General features: G+C 39.3%; 1 protein-coding gene across 1 annotated transcript; it reads right to left on the bottom strand.

Annotated features, from left to right (window-relative positions):
• Window positions 1–1,169: 1,169 nt before the first annotated feature.
• Window positions 1,170–25,678, bottom strand: Capn6 (calpain 6). Its single transcript, XM_057759688.1, has 13 exons — window positions 25,547–25,678; window positions 19,719–19,898; window positions 9,938–10,069; window positions 8,406–8,614; window positions 7,713–7,905; window positions 6,958–7,151; window positions 6,644–6,721; window positions 6,363–6,549; window positions 4,847–4,969; window positions 4,479–4,681; window positions 3,809–3,930; window positions 3,309–3,445; window positions 1,170–2,751 (listed from the first exon to the last, which is right to left on the bottom strand). Exons 2-13 carry the CDS (start codon window positions 19,881–19,883, stop codon window positions 2,569–2,571), a joined length of 1,926 nt encoding a protein of 641 aa, XP_057615671.1. The 5' UTR covers window positions 19,884–19,898; window positions 25,547–25,678; the 3' UTR covers window positions 1,170–2,568.
• Window positions 25,679–26,334: the final 656 nt, after the last annotated feature.

Below are 26,334 nucleotides of genomic sequence, written 5' to 3'. Positions count from 1 at the left end.
CTAAGCAACTATAGGCAAGTTCTTTCATGTCTCTTTTCTTTACCTTTTTTATCTTAAAAAAAGGAGGAATATTGATGCTTTGTATGAACAATAAATTAAAATTTCATGTATAAGTAGTTGATCATGGGTTAAAACACACAGTAGGTACTCAACAGGGAATGTGGTTTCTCACTTTTTTTAATTTGAGGAAAGTTTTCCTACTTGAAAAAGTGTTGTGTCTTTGTTAATTGTAATATCAGAGTGCCATCTGGTGACCATACAGAATGATTACATTATCTCCATTTCTAATTATACAATATTTAAAACCATAATGTGCACTAGGATAGCATTATAAAGAATGAAAATGGAGTTGTATTTCAGAGCAATTTTGTTGAGTGGAATACCTTCCCTGGTGAGACATCCTTTCTAATCAAGAGGCATAACTCAAGGGAAACAAGAAGAACTTCCTCCCTAGTCTGGCCTAGGATGAGCAGATGGCAGGTTGAGTGCACAAGCAAATAAGCAAATAAGCAAATAAGTTGAAGGCTCCACATCCGTTTGACTCTGAAGTAGATTTGGGAAGAAGTGGTTGTTTTCAAACCCTGTTGGAAGATCTTCCTTTGGAAAATCTAGTTTGGACAGCTTTGGTCTTGAGTCTAGCTCCAGGGAGGTTTCAAAAGTATGTAGCCCACATGGGAAGTAGAAAAAGACAAAATCTCCTGAGTAAATTGGGAGCATGGGGATCAGGGTTTGGAGAGAGAGGAGGAAAGGAGGGGAGCGGAGAAAAATATATAGTTTAATAAAAAGAATATGTTAAGGGCTTTTTAAAAGTATGTAGCCCCAACTACTACCCTAAGAATAGAAGACCCTTTCCAGATCTACCAACCACCCACTGAAACAACTACACCGTCACAGTGCAGCTGATCTCAGGCTCTATAGTACAGTTCCACTGAACTCCGGCCCTTGATTAAGACGTAGCAGGCTTCCTCATTATGAAGGGGTGATTTGGGTCAGAATGGAAATCATTAGACTCACCCTGGGCTACAGATTCACAAAACACCCTCCAACCGTGCTTCCAATAGCTCTGGAGCATGACTTGATAGATTAACGCCCTTGCAATCTCTCCAATATCATTAATCAGTCAAGACTAGTCAATTTATTGAATATGAATTTTATTGTGATTTCGTTTGTGTAAGGCGGTGTGGTAAAGGCACTGTAAAAGTTACAAAGACTGCAAAATATGATAGAAAATGAGTAAGCTAAAAAAAGAGCTACAGAATGTATTTTTAAATGAATGCATGCTGAACTAGACTAAGTACTACGACTATGTTTATTTTTCAACATTGCAGAAGCACTGAAATATTGTGGAGGTGGTATTTGGGAATAGACTTGGAAGGAACTTCATGGAGGAGGTGGAATTTATGCTGGGCCTTAAATAACAACAGAATACTATAGATGAAGATCAGGGGAAGCACACATAATGACCAATTCACAAGGACGTTTTGTAGACATACCGAAAAACAAACCCTTGGGGAGTGGAGCTTGCCAACAGAGGGAAAAGCCCGAGGGTCAGGGTGGGCCCTGGACTCCCAAGTTCTCATATAGAGATTTCAGTACCAATGATATCAGGAAGCACAGGGCAATGGGATTGTTTGTAAATGTAGCAGCAGCAAGAGGTTTCACATTGTAGTCAGGGACCCCAAACTGTCTGTCCTATTACTGAATGGGTTCATTCATCTTTTTGGTATGCATGATACTTCACTAGTCCTTACTCTTGCCCACTGACCATCTGAATGGTAGTTTGTGCGCACCTACATGCGCATGTGTGAGTGTAGGTGTGTGTGGATGAATGGGGGACTGAGGCTTTGTCACCCACTGCAGCTTCTTCTGCTTTTCCCTCTTGTGGCACACAGCTGGCTTCCGGCTTGCTGAAGCTCAAGCCCTTCTCACTGTCTCAGCCTCACTGAACTCCAGCTCTTCATTAAGCACCTAGGAAACTTCCTCAACATGAAGATAAAACACTGTGGGGGAGTGACTTGAGTTAGGGCGTGACTGCACTTTCCCGAGGCAGTGGTGGTAGTGGTGGTGGTGGTGGTCATGGTGGTGGTGGTTATAAGGGCTGAGACTGTTGAAGTCGGCTCTCGCTACTGGTAAAGTGTTGCTGGTAATCGGTAGTGTCAGTCAAGAGATGGGATGTCAGGCTAGACCAGCTTGGCCTTGATCCCCTCTCCTTCTTCCTCAACATGCCCTGCAGGGAAGATATGCTGGGCAAGTGGAAACAGCAAAGACACATGTAGAATGCCCAGATTCTTGTTATTGTCCCATTTGAATCTCACCCCCGGAAGCCCTAAGGATCTTTTCTCAGCAAACATGTGATCTCTATATGGGACTGTCACCTCCCCCTGTCCAGTTGCTGGAGGTATATAGGTTCTGTAGCTACTGATGCTACTTAGATTGGGAGGTATGGGAAATATCAGAAAAGAGGAAACTTCAATAAATGTAGGGTTTCAGTAACTGTGATTCTTAGCTAAGACCTGGTGCCTGACATAAAAAGGTGGAAAACTGTCAGGATTCTCTGATATTGGATATTTAGAGCTCAGTGAGATCATCACTAGAGATCACTTTGAAGCTGATGTGACCTTGCTTGACTTTGGCAGTGGGACCACCCTTCTTACGCAGGTACAGAGATTTCAGATCACGGCAGTCGCTGGGGTCAGCGTCAAGAGTAACCTGCCCCAGGAACTGATCACAGAATTTTCTGCTGTTCCAGACCTGAAGAGACAAATCAAGAAAATGAGGAACAACAACCGATTATGAGATTGATGCATCTAGTGGCAATATACCTAGCATGTACATCAAGAGACATTCTTATCTTTTCTTGACAGCCATTTGATAGAGAAGATAATGTCCCCATCAATATAGATGAAAGTAGACCAAAGGATCATCTTTTATTTGTGGGTTTGTTACATGAAGAGAGCTAATCAGACGTATTCTCAGAAATACTGCCAGTCTGAAGTTATCCACACCGATCTAGCAACACAGGACTTAGCAGAACTGGCAAATACTTCTGTTCATGGGACTTTATAGCACAAGTGTTCACAAGTGTACTCGTGAGCCTATGGTCATGAGCCTATGGGAAATTAAGTCAAGTGTTTTAAGGTAAAGATGAATAATGAAGTTGATGTTTTGCTAAATGAAAAGCGTTCTGAATATAAACTAAATACATAACAGAGAGCCTTTGCTCTGCACCGTAAAAGTACAAGGTACTTGGAAGAATATAATAAGTGCTAAAGAACATAAATTCCCCAAGATATCTTGTTTAGTCTTACCTGGATGATAATAGGAATGTCAGTGGTCCTTCTGTAGAAAATGGCCTGTGTGTCAAAAATGGCATGCACAGTATTCTTCTGGACAGGAGAACGGACTTCTTCTTTTCCACACTTGATGACCAGGTACGGATTTACAGCTGGAACAAAGTGGCATTTGTTTTTTAACAGAGTGATTAATGTTTCCTTCCTAGAGGGGAAAGAAGCTATGACTTCACAAAATCAAATCTGGCAATTTCCACATAACTGGAGCACCACAATGATGTAGAATGCAAGAATGTTTGTTAGCTCTTCCCTTTCCTTTCCCATATATAATATAGGGATAGAAAAGTGACTGCTATGTAGACATTCCCCAGCAACGTTCATACCACATTCTCTACCAGTGTTGAAATCTCTGGACTAAAAATACCAATGGAGATAACAGTTGTTGATAATGTTTTCTAATGATATATGCAGTAACTGAGACAACAGTTTGCTTTCCTACACACCCCTGCTAGTCTTACTTTCATTGGCGTACTTCTTCTCCAGTCCCTCAGCACTGTGAACAGTGATCTGGGTAACCACCTTTGGGTAGCCACGTGCCAGGTTCCAGCAAGACATCTTGGGCATGTCCAATGTCAGCTCCCTAGAACATAAAAAATAATGTCACCTCATGATGAACTGGACCTGCCTAAACAGACTTCATTGTAGAATCATGTAAGAAGCTGATTGACATATCCCATTCCTTCACAGTCATGGCTCATATTTCTATGAGGGTTTTTTTTTCTCTTTTCTCTTCTTTTTTGCAGACCTGCCATTTAATGATACAAGAGGTTACAGCTGGAGAAAAGTGTAGTTTAAGCTACCCAGCACTGAGAACAAGATAGAGGAGCCTAGTGACTCAAAAACTATAGAATCAACCAGAGAGATGAAGATAAATTACAAGTGATAGAGCTCAAGTGACAGATCCCTTCCCTTTAAATCCCAGCTAAGAACTCTAAATCTCAGATCTACACTGGAGAATTTTCCACAACTCTACTCTGAGAAATATTTTAATCACTTTTATTTCAATTAGTGAGGTCAAATTTGAGAATATTGTCTCTTGAACTGTATGAATAGAGGAAAATGGGTGAAAGGGTTAGACTCGGAGGAAAAGAGAGCAAGGGTTTGCCGAGCATTGCAATAAAACTGAACCTGAGCTGGACAGGCACTTCAGAGAAGATTCTCAGCAGAAACTCGCTGGTGCGGCCATGCTGGAACATGGTTGGGACAAGCACATAGTTGCCCTTCTTCAGATACTTGCTCAGAAACACAGTACGGGTGTCGATATAGGTGGAAGTCCCAGCACGCTCCTGAATGTACAGGTGGTGAAGGCGGAACCTGCGGTTCATCTCCACCTAGAAGCAAAACGAGATTTCCATTCTGTTAAAATCAGAGCTTTTCTGTTAGAAAGTCCTACTTCTGTTGTCTTCTTTATCCCTTTCTAATTTTCCTAACTCTAACCCTTCCTAATGTAACCTCTGAATGTTTTTATTTTTTTCTGCTCTAAAGGCTGTTCTTACCTTGAAGAGCTCAAAGCCAATGATGTAATTGTCAGGTCTCCCCATTCGGCGGTAAGTGCGTAGGTCCTTCTGCTGCAGTGACATTATGACCTTATGACCATCCTCGGGCACAGTGAAGATGTACTGAGGGAAATTCATCAAAGAGATGAATTAGTACTCCAATTTAAGATAATCGAATCTAAATTTCAGGGAATAAAAATCTATAATGGGAAACAGAGTTTCGGGGTCATTTCTGGGCTTTACTATTGACCATACAATGATATCACAGAAAATTAATTCACTGCTAAGTAAAGATCATTATACTTGCTTCTCACTTTGACATCTGGCATGTACTGAGAAGCAACTCCATTTCTAGGTCTTTGGTGTGAAAGAGGGTAAGTTTTAATATGTATGTTCCTGAAAAGTTAATCATTTTGTCTTATTATAACCCTGTGTTTAAAGCTATATAGAGAAACATTTCAAAATTCATAAAGACAGAAAGCATTCATAATCCACTCAACCAGGCTTTGCCACATAGCCCTGGGTAGACTTATAATGCCAATCCAGACTATGAGCAACCCAGATAAGGGCCTCAAAGATCAATCTTGTGTACGGAGAAGCCATTCCTCCGGTATGGTATAGTTGCTTAGTACCTGAAACTTGTATAGGGTTCTAAGTGCGAGTGATGTTGAGAAGGGGTAAAAATTATAAAGTTTCTGTAGGAACCATTAAGATGGAAAAGGCAAAGAAAATTGTGAGTTAAAGAAACCAGTTTTCCAAGCCTCAGTGTTCTCCAAATTGCCTGCGCAATAAGATCTGTAGGAAGAAGAGACACATCCATGTGCAATGAGGCCATAGCACAGCCAGAGTGACATCTGCTGTGCCTTAGCCCGTCTTCATACAGGCCATTATAAATTCAAGCTTGGGATGCTTGTGGGAGTTTTGCTGTTGTTTTCTTGGGATATACCTAGTCTGACCACTTATAATGTCACTAATAATAGGATGGCGGTGGTAGTAGACAGCTGGAAGGAGAAACTGGCAGGGCAGTGATTTCAATCATGAGAAATGAATCACCTCATTCTCAAAAGGAAAAAGCAAGTTATAGTAATGGGTTGCAGAAGTATGACCTATATGAAAAGAGCTAACAGTATGATGTGTGTGTGTCAGGTGAACAATTAAACAGTAAAGACAAAGGAGGGGGAACTGAGACCACATACAGAAGCAGATCTCTCTGCTGTGTGTGACTATCACCAGGAAGCGACAGTTACGAGCTGTAACATTCAGAACAGGAGGAGGCAGCTGGAGAACCTAACTTAGGTTTGAAAATGTTGCCAAGGCAAGTCTCCCTAAAGAGACCTGGTCTTCTGAGTCGTATGAGCGTCTGAGTTAATCCCTAGGGGTTGTGGTTGAAGAATATTACACAGTAGATTCTAAGACCTGATGCTAAATGAATACTCTAGGGAGGACCAAAGCAAGATCTGGATTCTTATTGACTACCCCGGTAGCTTGGAGGCAATGGAAAATAATTGACTCTAACCTGAGGATTCTGCAGGAAGGTATCACGGTTGTTATAGCAACCTCCTGATCGGTTCATCAGCGGGTCATCATCCACAGTCCAACATCCCACCACTGACTCCAGTTCCTTGCGGCCAAAAACAGGGTTGTTCACATTGCGACAGACATTCAGTTTCTGAAAGTTGTGACAAAAATCTTCCAGACTCATCCTAATTGGGAAGGAAGAGGGAAAGAAATGAAGATTGGTCTTAGTATGTATTTCTAATAAAAAACCAAATCCCTTCTGGCAGAAAGACTTCTCACCAAAACTCTCCATCATCAGACATGACAAGCCCCAGGTTCTTGCGATCTGTTACAGTCAGTTGCTGCCACTCTTCAGAACTGAAAGCAAATAAATTATAAACAGATAAGTCATTATGGTTGCCAGGATTTCAAAAGATGCCAGATACATGAGGACTAGGTCTGCTTTATTTTATTCTGCCTGGGTTGCAGACCCCATGCCTGACTGGAGCTCAGAGATGTCTTTGTTATTTGACAGCCTCCTAGCAATCTAGAGGGATAGGTTTGGGAGTGCTACAAATTTGGAGGTGTAGGGATGAAAGTGAAATGTCTCTCACATTTCACTCCAGGGGCCACTCCATTCTTGTCTTCCCAACGGGTTTCTCAGGCGAACCATATACAGCTTCTCAGCACTGAAGACTTCCACGAGTCTTTCTCCAAGGCGAAGCTTGCGAATATCAGTCATGGTGTAGGTATGGCCCTTCAGTAGTCCCCAGTCTGTTTCAACTTCTTGTTCTTCCTGGCTTGGAGACTGGTAGCAAAGAAAGATACATAAGGATTTAGGAGTTGAGGAGACACAAGTCCTGGACCCCCTTCTCCCTTTGTTGTTTCATCCCAGCATAACTGAATCAAGTTCTCCCCATGCAGATGGAAATTTGACCCTGATATCTAACCTATCACAAAGGTAAGTGAAAGAGAAAAAATAAAGTAATATAAGAAGTTATTTTAAAAGTTCAAATTCCAAATAATCACTGTCCTACATTAATATGAACTGTGATTTAAAAATATGGTAGGGCAGATTCATTCTTTGAGGGAACAGCTAGAACTTAAATATCCAGGAGCCAAGATAAAAGTAATAATTTACCAGAAGCTATTTACACCAACTTGGATGGTGCCTTGGAACTCAGTGGAGTGTCTGAAGTTCATAAGGATAAAATAAATTAATGTACCTCAGTGTCCAAGCCAGTACTTCATATATATGTTAGCCTTCTGAGTTTCACTAATGGCTCTTTTTGTGAATCTCTGGGTTAAGTACAATGCTCCTTGTTAATTTTTTTTTTTTTGGCCAGGAGAGTTTTGGGTGAACACAAACCTCAATGGAGCAGCAAATTAGGCCTCCTTTGGTGAATGTTTTGTACAATTCTCCGAACAGCTTGTACTTCTCCTCCACAAGATCAGTGTATCTTCCTTTCTGCATGTCAATGATTTCAGCCAATGTGCCCGTGAAGTCCATGATGATATCAGTAATGGTCAAACCATCCAAGGCCTCATAACAGCCTAGCAGTCTGGAAGCAAGTATGCAGCGTTATCTTGGTGAAATTATTTATCCAGGTCAAGGACATCATGTTCCCAAGAATTAAAACTATCACTGCTCAGCCTTTACCAGCTGGCTTTTCTCTGGATATGAAGTGGAAAATACTTTGAGATTACAGTTAAAACTCTGGGTGCTTAGGCAATGTTGATAAATGTTAGTTCACGTAGAAACTTCTTTCTACGAGAAGATGACAGGCAAGGTAAAAATAAAAGATAAGAGAACTCCTTTTGGACTTCAGATTAACAACCTGAAAGGTTACCTAGCTGACCTAGAATTTAACAGAAGAGCAGTTGATCCTCTGACATCCATGAGTCATAATAGGCAGACCCAGAGCTAAAGAAATGTCTTAAATCTTACTTAGATGCAGCCCAATTTTAACTCTGGGATTGAGTGGGAGGGAATGCATTTCCAAAGACAAATATGATCCTTCTTCATGTATCATGACCACAGACTAATCAAGCCCCTCCTTACTTTGCATAAGCTTTTTCCAGTAGAGCATTCCAAAACTCATTCATGGAGGTGGAGAATGAGAAGACCAGATCTCCATTGATTGTGGGCAGCAAGTCATCAATCACCACCTCAGTCCATTCTCCAAAATGCCAGAAACGGAAGTGGAATATTCCAGCATATTTTTCTGGCTTTCGAGGATCCCATTCCTGTTCCTTATGGTTGGGAATTGTCTGGAAAGGTAAGAACATTTAGTCAAGTATGATTTGCAAGATTATATCAAAATATAGAGGTTATAGTGAAGTCCTAGGCAAACCATATAGCAAATGGAAACTTTCCAAAGCCTAGAGTACGGCAATTCTTCTACAACTTCCGTTTCCACAGGTCAGTTTTACTGTGTGTGAGATTACGATACCTGCCATTCTTGCTCTGCATGCAGAGGAACTGGAGAGATAGTTGGAGGGGTTTGCATCAATAATAAATAAGATAGATGATAGACTATCCACATAGACGTATGATCAAATGTTTGAACATGTGAACAAGGCATTGAAAAGTAATATCAGATCAGAGACATGGTTCACTGATTGAGAGCATTTACTTCATAATCACTAGTCCTGAAATTGGGATCCCAGCATCTAAGTGTCCCTACAAATGTTTGTGAGCCCAGCTCCTCAGAGGGGAGAGACAGGAGGATTCGGGGGACATTATGGTTTTTAGATTAGAGGAGAAAGTGTGAATTCTGGCTTCAGGAATAGTGAATAGATAGAGAGTGCAAGAGGACAATATTAAATGCCCTCTTCTAGCCGCTGTGGGTACACATGGGAGTTCACCCTTCCATATGCACACATGCACATGCATACTCATGCAGGAAAATAAGCGATAAAGCAACAATAGTAAAAATTAAAACCAATAAAAACATAATGATTATTCTGGTTTGCCATGTCTAGAGTTTCATATAGACTTTACACAATATGGATTTTAGTTATGTCAACAATAAAAATACATTTTTTGTTGTAACAATGAAAACAATTCTATTGTAACACTTGCACATAAATATTTGAAATTTGTTTTTATTAGGAAAATGCTTATTATACCAAATAAAATATTGTTTTTTGTTTTGAATTTTATTAGAATATTAAGCAACTTTTGCACTATTAATAATTTATTAGGCCCCTTTCAAAGATCCATTTTTGTATTTCTCACCTTTTCTGTTATGTATCTATGTGTTACTGACTTCCTGGCTCCTACTTACTCCAGAGCAAATTGGTACAAAGACTACAATTTGAAGGAATATTAAGTCAAAGCATTACAAATGGCAAGAAAAGAGCAGCGAATATATGTGACAAAGCAAGGCCAGCAAAATGTCAGTGGTAGAAGAGAGTTGGTTTAGATTTTCACTGTAAAATTCAGCTTGTCTATATTTGTGAAAATTCTTATTAGCATAAATTAGTCACCCTGATACTTCTGGCTTCATCAAAAAGTTAGAAGTTGATTTTCTGTCAAGTTATTCAAGAAGAAAGTGGAAATAGACTGAGAGTACAAAGAAAAGATAATACCTTTGTCCAGTGTGACTCCTGAATGGCCAAACAGGAAAATGCAGGGATCATTGACTTGTTCCCCAGTCTCCCCTGGATCAGCTGGTGGTTGCTGATGTTGCCCACAATCAGATGGGGGTCATCAGAAATGTCCTGGGGATACAGAAATTTGTTATGCAGAAGTCTGGGAGGAGGTTTCTAAGTATCACTAGAAGCTAAGCTAAGCAGAACAGCTTATAGAGAAAATAGGGTTAAGTGTGTCTAGGATTTTTATAGGTGGGATAAAGGGAAGGTTAGAAAGATTCGTGGTAAAGCACAAAGCCATGGATAGTGTATACACAGAAAAATGACCATGTGGTGAATAGCTGAAGAAACGGGATGAGAGAGGATGGCCTGTGCTGCTGGAAGGCCATTGTCATTGCCTTTGGAGGCATTTTTACCACAGCAGTGAAGACAAGAACTAAGAATTAGCACATTGCATTTTCATCTCATTTTTGTCAGGATGAGATTTTCCCTGAAGTGTCTGTCCTTGGAAGGGCAATTACCTTTAAGAGACAAGGTCTGACAGAGGTGAACACTAATGCATCTCCCTCTCTAGGAAAAATGAGTTAGGAGACCATATAGGAAGTCTTTTTCTAACACAAAGCAAAACCAACAGCAATTTCCATGAAAACCCGCTTTTCCAACCCCCACCTTTGTATGAATATAAAGGACAGCAGCATTAACAACAGGTGTTAATAAGCCATTCACAGGATTACTTCAGCAGGCACTGTCTCCAAGGTGTATTTTCCAAAAGTATCTGGCCAGAGAGGGGGAGCAGTATTTGTTACGGGAATACATGTGTGTTTTTACTTCAGAATATCATTAGCTGGGTCATTCCCATTGTGAATTGGAAAGATGAAAGCCAAATAATGTAACTAAAAAAAAGTGAGGAAAGCAAAATGGAGCTATTTTCAAAGTATGATCAGTGCCTAGAAAGAAAGAATTCCCAAAGTTCATCTAGTGATGGAAAGGATACTGTAGTGAGTGGTTGGATACTTGAGATGACTACTGATTGGTCACCAAACAAGGGAGAAACATTGAGGCACTGCAGATAGAGTGACAAGCATGAACAAAGACATAGCACTATACATGACGTTATATAATTGCAGGCACGATGTAGTTCAGAGCATCAACACTTGCAGAGTTCAAAGCCATCAAATCTCAAGTCTTGATAAATGAAAAGTTTCATGGAAGGGGCTGTTGGCCCATAAGATGACATTCTGCATACCCTGCTGAAATAAATCCCAGTTGCAAATGGAAAGAAAATCTAGATCCACATCCTTTAAAATTATTAAATAGAAAGAGTTATTTTTTTCTGGTGTATAATGTCTATTTTTTAATGGATATAATTCTCCTTGATGAAGGGTCTGGTGTACAGAATGAAGCATTCCAAATAGCTGTTTAAAGCCAAAATAGTTCTGGAAAGAAATAGACATTCTGGGCAGGGATACGTCCAAACTGAAGATTAATTGGGCATCAACCTGCCAAAAGGAAAGAATTAGGTTGGTTGTCAGCTTTGCATTTTCTGGCCCTTTTTTTCGTTGTTGTTGTTGTTTAAGATGCACGTCTGGTGCCTTATCACCACCTTTTATCTTAGGAGACTACTTCTATCTTATAAAATAGTTTATGAGCTGTCAGCTGCTTTTTCTTTTCATTTTCTTAGCACACAGAGCAAGTGTACTAAATGAGTTAGGTCTTGATATGTCTTCTCCTCTCTGCTTCCTCTGTTTTTCTAAGATGAAATTAATAAGCACCATCATTCTTCCCTTGGGTAGTCACTGGCACTTTATTTGGAGCAAAATGTAAAGCTATGCAATAATTTCTTGGATACAGATGAGACATAGGATTGTTTCCTGGCATAGAAAGTAGTCAAGTGAGTATTGATAGGTGAAAAAAAAATGTGTTTTTATATTTTTTAAGGCAAATTAGTTGCTGGTTTTACATAGTGTTACTGGGGGATTGAAGTTATTTTGCAGTCTGCTTAATTTAGATAAGCAGGAGTCTACACCCAGTCAATACTTTTAATGTGTGAACTTTTACTCACAAAAGAGAGCAAAAAGATGCATAAACAGGTTCAAAATGAGGAACTGAGTGATTAGTATCCTCTTTGTGTAAATCGGATATACTTATTATTAATAGCATGTATTACAGCCTTATTTTACTTCAAAATTTCATATAGAATACCTAACAGTGGGTTTTAAAATGTAATAGCAGTCATGAAATATCAAAAACATGAGAAATATTAGAGTCTATCTAGTCACTTCTTATTTTACTGATGAAGAAAAAAGGTCATCAAATAAGGGCGGCCACTCAAGTCTCAGGTTAATTAGTCAGTCATGAGGACATCTAGGTTTAAAGCCTTTGATTGTTCATAAAGGTATAATATTAGCCAGGAGGTGCTGGTGCATGCCTTTAATCCCAGCACTCGGGAGGCAGAGGCAGGCGGATGTCTGTGAGTTCGAGGCCAGCATGGTCTACAAGAGCTAGTTCCAGGACAAGCACCAAAGCTACAGAGAAACCTTGTCAAAAAAAAAAAAATAAAAAAAAAAATAAAATGAAATAAAAAAAATAAATGTATAATACTAAAGAAGGGACCCCAAGACTTTTGCTGACCCATCCCTTTATTTTTAAGCTTATCAATGGTCCTGTGTAAGGTACTAATATTGCACATTTTCCCCATAGATATTCAATCCAGTACTGTATACTCTTTGCTCAACATTCCATTTTTCTGCAAGAGTTTCTCAGCTCCTTTTTTAAAATATTGCCAATAGACCTTGATTTCCAGAAGCCAAGTGACTGAGTATAAACCAGTCTTGCATGACATGTAAGTACCATGATGTGGAAGACAGAAAATAATTCTTTCTAAAACCATATCTTCTACCTCGTATGTGAAACATTAAAAAACTACAAAACAGCCAAGGAGGTAGAAAGGATAAGGAGAATGAGCCAATACAAATCTGGCAGCTTTAAGAACTTTTCAGAAATAACTGAAAAATAATGAAATGGCTCTTAAGAGACTTTTTACTGTAGTTAGGCATACATTGGATATCTTTTGTTGGAGTTAAAGAAGGAAGGCTGTTGATAATTTTCTGTAACTCCAAGCTGAGATGCAGAGCATAGATAGGACATTTCAGCCTGAGCTATGCTGACGTTGTAAAAGTGGGGTTCGGGAAGAGGCCACAGCTCACATAGCCATACTGTCTGGGTGGCTTGAGAGAAGTGAGGAGATGGAGGAGATGCTGTGTGTTTCTAATGGCTCCAGATGTGCTGGCACAGTTAAAATGATTCTTGAACTGAGCTGTTTGGCAAAGCAAAATTATTTCTTAGGTAGAGAATACATAATACCAAGAAATTGAACACAAGAAAAGCTGGAGTATTCCCCAAATACTATCACCCCAAGATAAATGTTCTGTAAAGAAGGCGTCTTTTCTAGGAAATATATTATCTTGGCTGAACACCGAGGGATGTCTCACTTTTTCTCGCCTCATCCCTATTCCCAGAAACCTCCGGTGGGATGGGAATTACAATGAGATCTGCAGCCCCACATAGATCACTCTATTTGGAACAATTAAATGCAGATCTTTAGCAATTATTTATGCGAGTAACTTTTGATGGCAGCATGCATTGAGATTCAGACTAAACCACAAGGAACTACAGTGCAATAAAATATTCCTTATATAACTAGCATCCAGGAAATTGGAAGAAATTTCAAAAGGACTGTGTGTCCAGCTTGGAGAGCAGATAGGGATAAGGTCAGCCCTTCAATTGGTACTTCATGATTAACTATTTCCAGAAGAATTAGAGGCTACGTGGTATAAAATATCCATTCAGGACTGGAGGGCTATGTGAGCTAACCCAAGTAGGCATTAAAATATCCTTAGAAAACTGAACCATCTCTAGATGGGGAGTTTTTAGGTAGATGTGGGATCACAGACCAATGTTCTCTCAAGGTTCTAACTTCACTTGCTGAGAATTTTTATTCCTATGTGAACATTTTATCACCATTACAGCATTCTCTTCCTTCAAAGGAGAACTCAGTAAGGAACCTAGGAATAAATGCTCAACTTCAATATCCAGTCTAAACAACCAAATCATTACACAATGTACTAAGAGAAAGAATCTATGTAACATTATATAATGAGAATCTATATCACTTTATGTAACTCATTAAAATGTTAATTTTAGTGGAAAAGCCTACAATAGGCAAATCTGGACAAATGAAAACAGAATAGTGGTAGCTGGTGAGTACTCAGTGGAAATAAATGTGGAGATCATTTATATTTATTTTTCTCATTTTTAATTTTTATTGACCTCTACATTTTCTCTGTTCCCCTCCCTGCATCTCCCCTCCCCTTTAATCCTCTTACTTTTCTCATTTTTAAGATCATAATAGAACTCTATTATTTATTCCTTCCTTTTCCTCCTTTCAAACTTTCCCATATACCCATCCACACTCTCTTTCAAATTTCTGGCCTCTGCTTTTATTAATTGTTATTGCACACATAAATGTATATGTACATATATATGTATACCTAAATATAATCGGTTCAGTCCGCATAATGTTACTTCTATGAATGTTTATAGGACTCCCTGGAGGAAAGGTACTTCTCCTATTCCCCTTTTCTTCAGTTATTTGTGTCGGGTTCAGACCTTGTGGGCTTCCCCTGCTCAGTTCTGCAGATCTTCACCAATTGATGCAGCTATTGTTATACCACTGGATTGTGCTAGTATTTTCACAACTCTGTAAATCTACCCAAAAAGTCACAATATACACATCAAACATGTAAATTCCATGTGGTATAAATTGTACCCTCAATAAAAAATAAAAATTATTTGAAATACAGAATTTAAAATTAATATAGGATCTGGAGAAAGGATACAAGTCTCTTCAGCTTTATCAGATTGTGTAGACAATAGAAAACACCTTAAAATCAGTTTCTGTAGCAACACATAATTCTGAGGATAAGAGAAAATTTATGAGTCATCTAAGTCCAAACTACTGTACCAAGTGTCATAGTCCACCAGTAGATGGGAATTCTACTAACACGGAGAAGGATTGCCTCTATTGTTACTCCCTCACTTGCTATCTTTTACCCAAGCCTATATACTATTCTTGGTTTGGTTTCCTTTATAAGGTTTTTCTAGTCATTCTTATGACCATAATTTTAACCTGGAACTTCTTCACCTTCCTGTCCCACCCAGACAATGTAATGGCCATGCAGCAATACTGAAAAAAAGTCACTGGTAGTAGAGTCAGAACATAGAAGTTGATCATGAGACCTGACAGAAAATCTTGTGTAGGAGCCCTTTCTTCTTCCACAACTGGTTGTGCAAACTCCCATGAGACTTTGCTCCATGTAAGTCAGGGATTAGATGCATCTGACTCTGGGACACTATTGTAAGTGGATGTGAGTCAATCAGGAAAAAGCCGGAGTGGTTGGAGAGAACTGGAGAAAAAAAAAATTCTGTGGGAATTTGACAAGCAAATTCAGATTAAAATTTCTACCTGCAGACTTACTGTTATACTGAAACTTAGTAGAACTTACTTCTCAAAAACTGTTAAGACTACAAGTTGTGTTCTCAGAAGGAAAACAAAGTTAAAGGGCACATGGAAAATAGTTGTGTGCCCAGAAAGTTTGGAGAAAAACTGGGTACACTGGATAGTTGTAAGAGTAGAAGAGTAAAGAAGCAGAGATTTTCTCTGAAGAGTGTGGATAGTTGATCTGCCACTGGCTAATTTAAAACATGTTTCCTGTGTATTTACTGCTCCTTTAAACTGTGTCAGAGCCAGATGTAGTCAAATAGGACCATGATTCCAGCACTTGAAAGAACTGAGCCAGGGGAATCATGAGCAAAAGGCTACCCTGGGCTATATAACAAGACTTTTGCAAAACAAACAAACAAACAAAAAAAGCAACAACATGCACACACACACACAAAACAAAACAAAAGAAACCTTGCAAATAGGAAGGAACAAGGTGGTACGAACTCTTGTCTGTCAAAGAAGTTGAGTGGCATCCTTGGAATACCACTGATATTTGGCATATACCAATGGAATACCATTGAAACATACAATAGTTAGAAACCTCAAGATTAGAGTTTTGAAGAGTGGTAGAGAGCTTGCCTAGCATATCCAAGAACCTGAATTTAAACTTCAACACTGAGGGAAAAAAGTATGCCAAACTTACTTCCACACACCTGTAGTCCAGCTACTTTCATACGGGTCAAAAGAACAATGAGCCAAAATTTATTCTCAAAATAAAAAAATTTAGAAGGGCCAGGAAATGCAGCTCAGTGTCAAATCACTTACCTAGAGTGTAAGGTGGGAGGAAAGTTGGTTTATCATGCCATGTCTATTTAAAATTTTCAAAAAAAAAAAAAAACCTAAAAGGTTGGTTGGGTTTGAGGTTATGTGGTATACAAATGGGAAAAAAGTCTAGACACTTTCCTCCTGAAAACCAATACCTCAACATTCCTAATAAAGCAATAAGACCCATCTGATTTTCCTGAGTCAAGTCAGAGGAGCCTAGCACTGTCGCTCAATTTTCCTGATGGGAGGCCAGAGAACAGTGGCATGGTTCTTAAACACAGGATTGCCTTCCATTCTAGTTTGTAAAGGAATACACAGCTTTCAGGGAAGGCTCAGTTGATAGCCAAGAACCTTACTTTCACATGATGATCTAACCCTTTTCAAAAACTTTTTGTAGCTTCTTAATTACATACTATATAACAACATTTCATGTTTCCAGCATCAAGATACTATTTAACTCTTTAGTAGCTCAATGTCCACTGTCTGGGCCAGCATGTGGATGCCTGGTCCCAGGTCATAGTGGTATGTTGTCCCAAGGATGGCATTGAGAATGTTCTAGGGAAGGCTCTCAAGTGCCTCTGCCTTTCATTAACACTGTTTTCACATTGTGTTCAAAGAACGTGGATCAATTCATGTAAGAGCAGCACCATCACAATGAGGATGGATGTAAACACTGTCAGAAAGGAAGCTACACAAGTGTATGTTTATAAAGGGATACACAAGCAGTATTATGATAGGAAAGAAAATTTATGTGAACTTTGGAGTCAAATCTTAGTTTTCCAGTGATTGGATCTTGAATGAATCTTTACCTTCTTCTTGGAGACCTAGTTCCTTCATCAATATGAAAGGCAAAACACCTACTGTTTTTACTCTTGTATTGATTTTACATTTATTTTTATTTTTATTTCGTTTCATTTTATGTGCATTGGTAGTTTGCCATGTGTGTCTGGTCCCCTGGAATTATAGTCACAGACAGCTGTCGGTGGTCAGAATTGAACCCAGGGCCTCTGGAAGAGCAGTCAGTGTGTTTAACCATTGAGTTATCTCTCCAGCCCCCATATTTGTTTATTTTGTGGGGGGTGGGCACATGTATGGCTTGTGCAGGGAGGTTAGATGACAACTTTTGGGATTTGGTTCTCTCCTTCCACCATGTAGGTTCCAGGGACCAAAGTCAGGTCTCCAAGCTAGCCAGCAATGAGCCATGTTGCAGACTCCTTATATTTTACTTATTTATTTTTGGTTTTTTGAGACAGGGTTTCTCTTGGTAACCCTGGCTGTCCTGGAACTTGCTTTGTAGACTAGGCTGGCCTCGAACTCAGAGATCTTCCTGTCTCTGCCTCCTGAGTACTGGGATTAAATTGCCAAAATGCCCAGCTGCCTTTGGTTTTTCTTTTTAATAAAAAAATGAACTACACAAAAGAAATTGTAACATACCTACCTTTCTAAGTCATGATCAATAAGGATGAAATGCAATAATGTACAGACCATTTCAAAAAAGAATACAATCCATACCAGGCATGTCACAAATGCAAACTCCTTTTGCCCCTCTCTTTGTGTTCATTCTCCATCTGTCCAGACATACATTCTCTAACCATTGAACATTACTCTAGAAGGAGTATTGCTTGCCTTAGAGGAAAAAAATAGATGCGTGCCATAATGATTAAGTTTTTTTTCCCCTTCCCTGAAAATCCATCCAGGATGAATTCTACAGGATTTAAACAAAGAAGACAAAGAACAAAGAACTGAGCTAAAACTGAGGAAAGAAGATGCATCTAAAGACACGCCAGCACAGGAAATGCTGTCTACTTGACTTACATCTGGGAAATGTCTTCATGCTGGCTTCCAATTTTGCCACCCACCAGATAGAGCTCTTTCAGTCTCCTCTAAGACTTCACCCCTATTAATCATTCTCTCGCCTGCATCTTCAAACTACTCTTTACCTACCCAAAAAACTTCTCTCAATTCCAGGCTTTCTTGTCAACTACTTCTGCCACTTGTTATTACCTCCATTCATAAGTTCCGTACCCTGACAAGATCTATCTATCTATCTATCTATCTATCTATCTATCTATCTATCTATCTATCTATCTATCATCTCTATCTTTCTCTCTCTCCAAATATTTTTAAGAAGTAGGAAATCTTACATCTGTGTATTCCTAAACACCTGCTAATGAATTCTACTCATATTTCCCAGATTTCTATTGCAAGCAAGAAAAGTCATCTGCAGAGGTGTCAACAACTTATAGGCTTATAAATGGAGATTTCTCCCAGCCCTATAATTTCTTTCTTTTCTTGTATTTGATACAGGGGATTGAACCTCTGCTTTCTTGCCGAGTTACACTTCCAAGCTCCAGTCTCATACTTTTAATGGTTACCATTCATGTGAGTCAACACTAGTTGCTAGGACACCTAGGTCTAAAGTCTTTGATTCTTCATAAAAAGCATAATATTAAAGAAAAGACTTCAAGACTTTAGTTGGTTCCATCCCTTTCTTCAAGTATAACAGAAAACAAAAAAAAGACATTGAAGCCAATGTATCTTGGCACCACCTGGTGGCAATGTGTATGAACTAAAGCAAAACAATTCTTTATACCTTTTATGAGTTTATTTGGTAGAAATTACACCAAAATAATTTCTGACTCCTTAAAGATGAAAACACTGAGTTGGTAACTAATGTGTTTTATAGCCATATATAAAAAGATATCTCTTTACACACGAAGTCTTCCGGTCCTTGCCCTTTACGTTATTTCACTATGGCCCATTATACATCATCTTTGGGAAGGAGCTTTAATAGATTGTCCTTCTGTCCAGCCATAAGGCTTGATAAAGCAAAGTTGCTAATTACTTTCCAGACTCTATCACTATATCTCAGTATACACGGAGCTCTAATTCATATACAGCTTATGAAGACTTGTTGAACCCTGCTGTGACAGAGTAGTTAATGTTAATGAGAGTTGAAAGGCTGAAGTCATATGTAAATCCCATTGGCTAATACTGTGGATAAAATCTAATAAACAGTTCACAAGACTCCCTCCCCCAAGACAAGCTCTGCCTTCTCTACATAGAAATTATTTCACTGATGCTCACTGTATAAAAAGATATTGGCCTCATTGATCTGAGATTATCCTTAAATTAGTATGACAGGCAGCTAACTAAAGAGACAAGAGTATAGTTTCTTTTTGGATTGCAATGTTTACTCAAATGAAGTTCTAAACATATAAGCATAGTATATTTCTTTTTCTGCTGTTGCACGTTTTATATGACTAATTGACTACATTTTTAGTTTCTTCAAACTAAAGCCTGCTTTAATGCTACCTGTGTGTGAGATAATGGATATGTCAACTTATTTATGCTAGTCATCTTAAATTGAATAGGCATATGAAAACATCCGTATGGGTAAGGTAGAGTTTTGAGTCAGAAGTAGATCAAGGAGACAGAAAAATGAGTTACCTGAGGACGCTTCCACACAACCTTCCCTGGAAGCAGCCGGTTGAAAAACAGAGAATCATTCTCTGGTAGGAAGGTGGGGTCACAGAAAAGCCGGCCATCTTTGATGCATTCCTGCTTCAGTTCCTGGTACTTCTGGTTTTTGAAGAGCTTTAGAGGAGGACCCATGTTATCCAACTATGTCTAGAATGACAAAAATTATTACGTGGAGGAACTTCTCAGGTCTTTCACTGATTCCCTGGAATTGCACAAATGTCAGTCGTTGCAGTGGCTTCCTCCCAGAGCCTTTGGACTGAGGCAAAGGCACTATGTTCAAGAAAAGAGTCAAAGTTCAGCTAAATATTAGGCCCTGGGCAAACACTTAACCATTTGAGGACCTCGGTTTTTTATCTGCCAAATGGGACAACATGTACTTTAATGGTTTCATGGGAAACTAAATAAGAGATGCGAAGATTGTCAGCTAAGCATAAGTCATTGAAATGTAAAAAGGTAATTTTCCATTTATACTCACATGGAAGAGCTCAGAAACGTTCAGTTGAAATTTGAACATAAAGGCAAAAAAGTCACTTTACCATGGTCGGAATGAGTCAGTGTCCGGGGAAGCTGCACCCTTGATGCATAGGGAGGGAAATAGCCTCTTTCAATTCTAACAAGTCCTTTTACACAACCACTCTCATTTTATCATTTAAAGAGCGCGTCTGTTTTACTATTGGCCAAGGAGGCTAATGTGAGAAACAGAGCTCAGCAGATGGCCTCCAAACACACATAAAAAGATATAAAGATTATGTGGTCTTTTTTTCCCCTTCAAAGTGTAAAATCATTTGCAGATTCTAAAATCAAAAGGCAGACTTGAAATTCAATTACATTAATTTGATGGACTATAGGTTTTTACCCCACAGCAATAAAATACACTATTTCTTCCTTTTCTTTGAAAAAAATTAAAAGGAAAAGCCACCTAGCTAAATAAAATTAATATAGTGGGGTTTTTTATACAAAATCTGGAAGACTGCACTTAAATATCCTTAATAATTGGTTTGTATGAAGATAATTCAAAAGGAAAATTTGATTTTAAATAGCTTTGTAGTGATAATAGATCTTTCTATGTCACAGTAAATGAAAAGATGTTGTGAAATTTTTATGGTGTCAACTGCATTAAACCTTTATTCCCATGATTTTATGAACCCAGTACAATTAAAACCAAAAAAAAAAAAAAAAAAAAAAACCTATGGTTCAGAGTTCTAAAAAGGAATGAATGAAATTTTCAAGAAGAAAGAACAGAAAGCAAAGCCCTAAATTGGCTGTATTTGTGCACTGGAGTTCTACATGTATGCTACCACAGTCTCCATGCTTTTACAGCCATCACATTGCTCCCCAAGCAAACCCTCTCCCGGGCACTCCTGTGGCATTTATTCTTTTATAAAAGCGGTAATGTCAATAATACCTGTCTGCTAGGTCTTTGCATGCCCTTTATTATTGCCGTGCACCGTGTCATGATGAAACATTTTCCCCGATTAAAAACCATAAATATTTGAATCTAATTTCTCAATGTTATTTTATGGCACAGTTATCTGCAAGATATGTGTAAGAAACTTGTCCTTTCTCTTAATTCAAATATTAAGATATTGAACATAACCACAATGTTTTCCAGAGCCTTATTTATTGCCAATTGTTTTTCAAATTAAGGAGTGTGGAAACGCGACAAAACACTGTGTGCTTTCGGGTAACCAGCTTTAAGTCTGCTCTCTTGTTTTAGATATTAATGTGTTTCATTGTATTTGGAAGCATTTGTGGCATCAGTAATAATTCTCAGTTAAACATCAGAGCCAATCTGAGTGTTTGCCCAGGCTCCTTTTCAGAGCCTATTACAAAAGGACTCTAATTTTCATGTATGTTCAAAGTTACAGGAAATAACCCTGAGCTTCTTGCTTTCCCTCGAAGATTTGGTGGATTGCCAGAGACTGGGGGCTGTAAATATGGGATAGTCTGAGGCAATTAGGACATTCAGTTTGCCAGAACCTCCTACTGCCTGAATGTTCTGGATAAATGGGTATTTCCTGCCCAGGAAAGCCATGTGCTCTCACAAAGTCTCCTTTGCTAATCAGTCAAATAGTAAGACTCACAAAAGCTTGCAAGAGGAATTTATTACAAAGAGAGCCTGTCTAAACACAGAAGCGGCATCGATTCAACAAAATTATGTTTGATTTAAAGACAAAAATAAATTAGGGCTGGCGAGATGGCTCATTGGGGAAGGGCACTTGCTGGCAAGACTGGTGACATGAGTTCAATCCCCCAAGAACTACAAAGTGTAAGAAAAGAACTGGCACCCATAAGCTGTGTTTTTACACACACACACACACACACACACACACACACACACCTAAAATGAAACCAAAGAAATAATAAACCACACTATGATCCAAATAGGTAATTTCAGAGACAAAGGGTATAGCTGATATTGATGTGTCAAATCTTAGTAGAGTGAATGCCTTTTGCATGAAGATGCTTGCATTTTAGTGACTCATGGAGAAACATGTATTTGAACTTTCACTGGGGGTACAATTATAGCTATAAATCCTGTTTGATTTACACAGTAGAATTGACCCCCATTGCTGACTAAATAATAAGGCAACTGTTTTCCATTTGCTCTATGACCTTGATCTCTTTGTATATCAGGATTTTTACCATAAGACCAGAGACATGTATTCTTCTCCCTTAAGCTATAGCTAAGCTATAGCTGTAACTACTGAAATGGTTAGTGTTAACCAATTTTAAATAAGTAGAAAATACCCCGTGGTTGCAAAATATGCATTAAAACTCTTATTCCTAGGATCCTTGTTCAACATCTCAACATTGTACAGGCAACATTTGTCAAATAGATAACTGTCTTAAGTAGAAAAATCAATGTGTATGTGATAAATTATTTGAAATGTGCATTGTTCAATTTATCTAGCATGCTCTTCCTTTGCAGTGGCCATGATTTGTAAGACACAGCCTGTGCCCTTTGTTTTGTACTCTCAAAAATGGCAACTCAGAGAAACAGCAGTTAGAAACTGGCAAGACCGATTCAAACCTCAGCCTGTGAAATACCAGGACTGGTGTGTGGTTTTCCCTTATACCATACTTCACTTTTTTGCCACTGTATTTTTTAGAGAAAGGATTTTGTAGTTCAAATGAGAAAAATCCTCCAAAGCAAACATGGTGCCCAACTTTGAGGAATTCTGCCTAGAATTTATTGCCTTGGTGGGTATTGAAAAAGGTTCTTTATTTCCATGGTTTAATGATCATGTGAGAATCCAAACCCTTTCTATCCAAAGACTCATTAGCTAGCCCTCAGAAAATGTGAAACCCAGAAATGTATAGACTGGCATAATTATGCATAATTTTCTCTGTCTGAGCAGAGGTGTGTGGAGACAGGAATGTTTCTTTCTTACTCTTCCACTGCACCAGGTGGTGGTATGGAGGAAATGGCCAATAAATTAAGATCACACATTAGGAAAGGTGATAGACAAAGATAAAAGCTGGAGATTTTTAATAAAACCCCCAAATCTCTAGGTAACCTCTGAAATAAGAACCATTCTGAAGAGCGACTTGAGGGCTAAAGGCAAGCGGTGATTGTGGCTAGGTAATCGCCCTAGGCAGAATTATTAGAATTCAGATCCACTGTCTAAAGAAAGAATGTGAGGGACACTGTCTACCAAGACAATGGATAGGGGCAGGCTTAGCATGTGGGAAGTTGGAAACAGCCAGGGGAAAATCAAAATCATACCAAGATCATGCGTAGTCAGGAAATTCACAATCAAGCCCCCCCCCATGCCCTCACTTACTTTAGATAGCATGTTTCACCCTCAGTTTCCCCATAGGCACAACCGGAATATGATGATTGCCCTGCGCATCTCAGGGCATTATTTGGAAGAGCTAATGAAATAAAGTATGTGAGTGTACTTTTTGATTGTTAAAAATACGTTAACATATAGCAGTTGTATTAGGGAGTGTTTAATTTTAGCAAATTAAATCTCATTTCTTAGAAACAGGAAATATGATCACATGCTTAAAATAAAACACACATTGACATTTAAAAGACCTATATAAAATGGCCCCTCTGTCATTCTTTACTCCCTGTTCCATCTCCCATTTTTGGCTGACTTGCTCTCTTGGCTGACTAAGCTTATCCTAAAAGTCTAATTTTACAGTCCTTTGAGAATGTAATTCCGATTTTTATAGAATGTTTTTCTGGAAGGACTTTTAGAAGCCATTTCGTACAACGGCTTTCTTTCACTGTACAGTGGAGCAGGGTTGCATAGTACCAGAGTTGCCACTAAAACTGGAACCTACCGACTCTTTCACCAAGATTCTATTTTGAAACAAGAAAGAACAACTGTGGCAGTAAGACACAAAACTGGAAGCAAGACATTTCTTTTGAATATTCTCATTGTCTTCTTTTTGCAAGAATTCACGTAGGAGTCTTGTTTTTGAAGTGCAAGCTGTCAGAAGGCAAATATGATTTCAAATCAAGGCTAATCAAAGTAACTGTTTTGGGGTCACAAGGGGGCTGTTTTCTGTTTTTAATTTAGGAACTGAAAACTTGCAAGGTTATATAGAAAGTCTGTTTTTTAACCTATTCCTGACTATGTAAATATTTAAGCTGTCCCCTGGACCAATGAAAGCACTAATGATGAATAAAGAATTCTGTTCAAACTCAATGTATTCTCACACATTTGTGCACACCCATGCACATGAGTGCATATGTGTACATATGAGTGTATGTGCTTGCATTCATGCATGCAGGAATGTGTCACACACACACACACACACTCACACACACTCAAACTCATAAACACATGCACACACAAATGAGAAACACCCAGGGAACGAGTTAATTAGCAACCCCCATCCCAATTTTGTTTCTTCATTCAGACCATAAAGAGCCTGTAATTTCACAACAAAGATTAATAAATGAAGCATTTGCTGAAGTTTAATAAAACATTAATAGAAACCAGGACACTTTTTGCTGTGGCAGGCAGAACAGTAGAATTGTCTGACTTTTCCGACGTGCTTTTCACCAAACTTCTAGTTCGAAATCCTCACACCCACTTGTTTCCATTGCAATGTGTGGCAGCTCCCTTTCCCTGACCATGGCTGAAGGCAGCCCTGGTCAGGCAGCCCAGTTAAGCCCCAGCAAGAGTGTAGTAGGGTCGGGTGGGGGATGGAACCTTGACTGCAATTCAAAATTTAAACCAAAGATAGAATCAGAGGGAAACTAAACTAGGCCCAGGGGCTGATAATAGAATAGTCAAGATCAACCTGTCACCAGAGTGGGAAGGTCTCCCGACTGTGCAGACAAGGAGTTAAGATAGCCCCGGCTGCCATTCTCCATTGTGCAGTAGCCCATGGCCCATGAACCCCACTTTAAGGGATTACAGGCTGTGGGCACACAGTGTGCCTCCAAGATTGTGCCTCAATTTCACTGCTTCACCTATAACTCTGGGTCATCAGAAACTGCCAGCCATCTAACTTCTCTCCTCCCACTCTTCTCCCAGATTTGTCCTTGTTTACCAAGTGTTTATGAACAGCACATAACATAGAAAATTGCTCAGCTGCCCCACAAACATCACTGCATCCAGCTCCCTAAAATCCCCCCACTTTTTTTGAAGTTTCAAAACTGCTATTAATGTACATATGCACACACGTACACAAGTTAGATCCAGACAAGCCATAACATTCAAAGACACAAAGTTTGAATAACTAAATCTGAAGTTCCTTTGAGTCTCTTAGATGCTACATCTCAGAAAATAAAATTTTAAACTAAATCTGTAGACACATGCTCTACTCACCTGAGTTCTCTCAGGAGCCCTGGTGCTGTGGCTGCGGCTGAGGCTGCTGTTGCTGCTGCTGCTGCTGCTGCTGCTGCTGTTGCTGCGGCGGCGGCTGCTGCTGCTGTTGCTGCTGCTGCTGCTCTTAGCCAGGTAACCCCAGTGAGTCTGCTCAGCCAGTGCAGCTGAACAAAGATTCTGGCTTTCTTAACCTGAAAACTATTTGGGCTGTACCAAGCTCTGCTCACAGGGGGAGGTGCCTCACTGCAACTTCAGGAGCTTTTACCCCGCCCAGCACTCAGAAACTGATCCTGAGTCACAAGGAAAATCTGGAAGGCGTCCCTGCCAGATGTGCAGATGGGATGCCCACTCCAGATCCACCCACCAGCAAATTGGAAAACCCAGAAAGCCACATTTGAAAGGCCTTTCTGTTTCAAGGAGAAATTGGACTTTCAGGAAATGGGTCTGATAGGTTTCTAACTCCTCTGTCCCAGGGGGCGAAAACTGCAGACATGGACATTACTTGAGAGAGAGGACATGGAGAACAAACATGTTCAAATGTTGGCAAAGTTATAGTGAGCTAGGGTGCAGACGTGGTCCTAATAGGCACTTCTATGATTGCAATGAGGACTTAGGCACCAAATGGAAATGAAAGGGCACCTAATAGGATGCAGGGACATAATGGTCACTTTGTGAAAGAGCAAGTAACATTTGGCCAAGAGCAGAGAGAAGGGAGGTGAACAGAGTTTGATTCCATGGCAGCTGCTAGAAGTCCGGTTTCTAGCAACAGTACAGTGTCGAGATGCTGC

Source organism: Chionomys nivalis, chromosome X (genome assembly GCF_950005125.1).
Source record: "Chionomys nivalis chromosome X, mChiNiv1.1, whole genome shotgun sequence".
NCBI classification, from domain to species: Eukaryota; Metazoa; Chordata; class Mammalia; order Rodentia; family Cricetidae; genus Chionomys; species Chionomys nivalis.
Note: the sequence above shows the minus strand (reverse complement) of the source record. Positions and strands in the feature narration are given on the sequence as shown.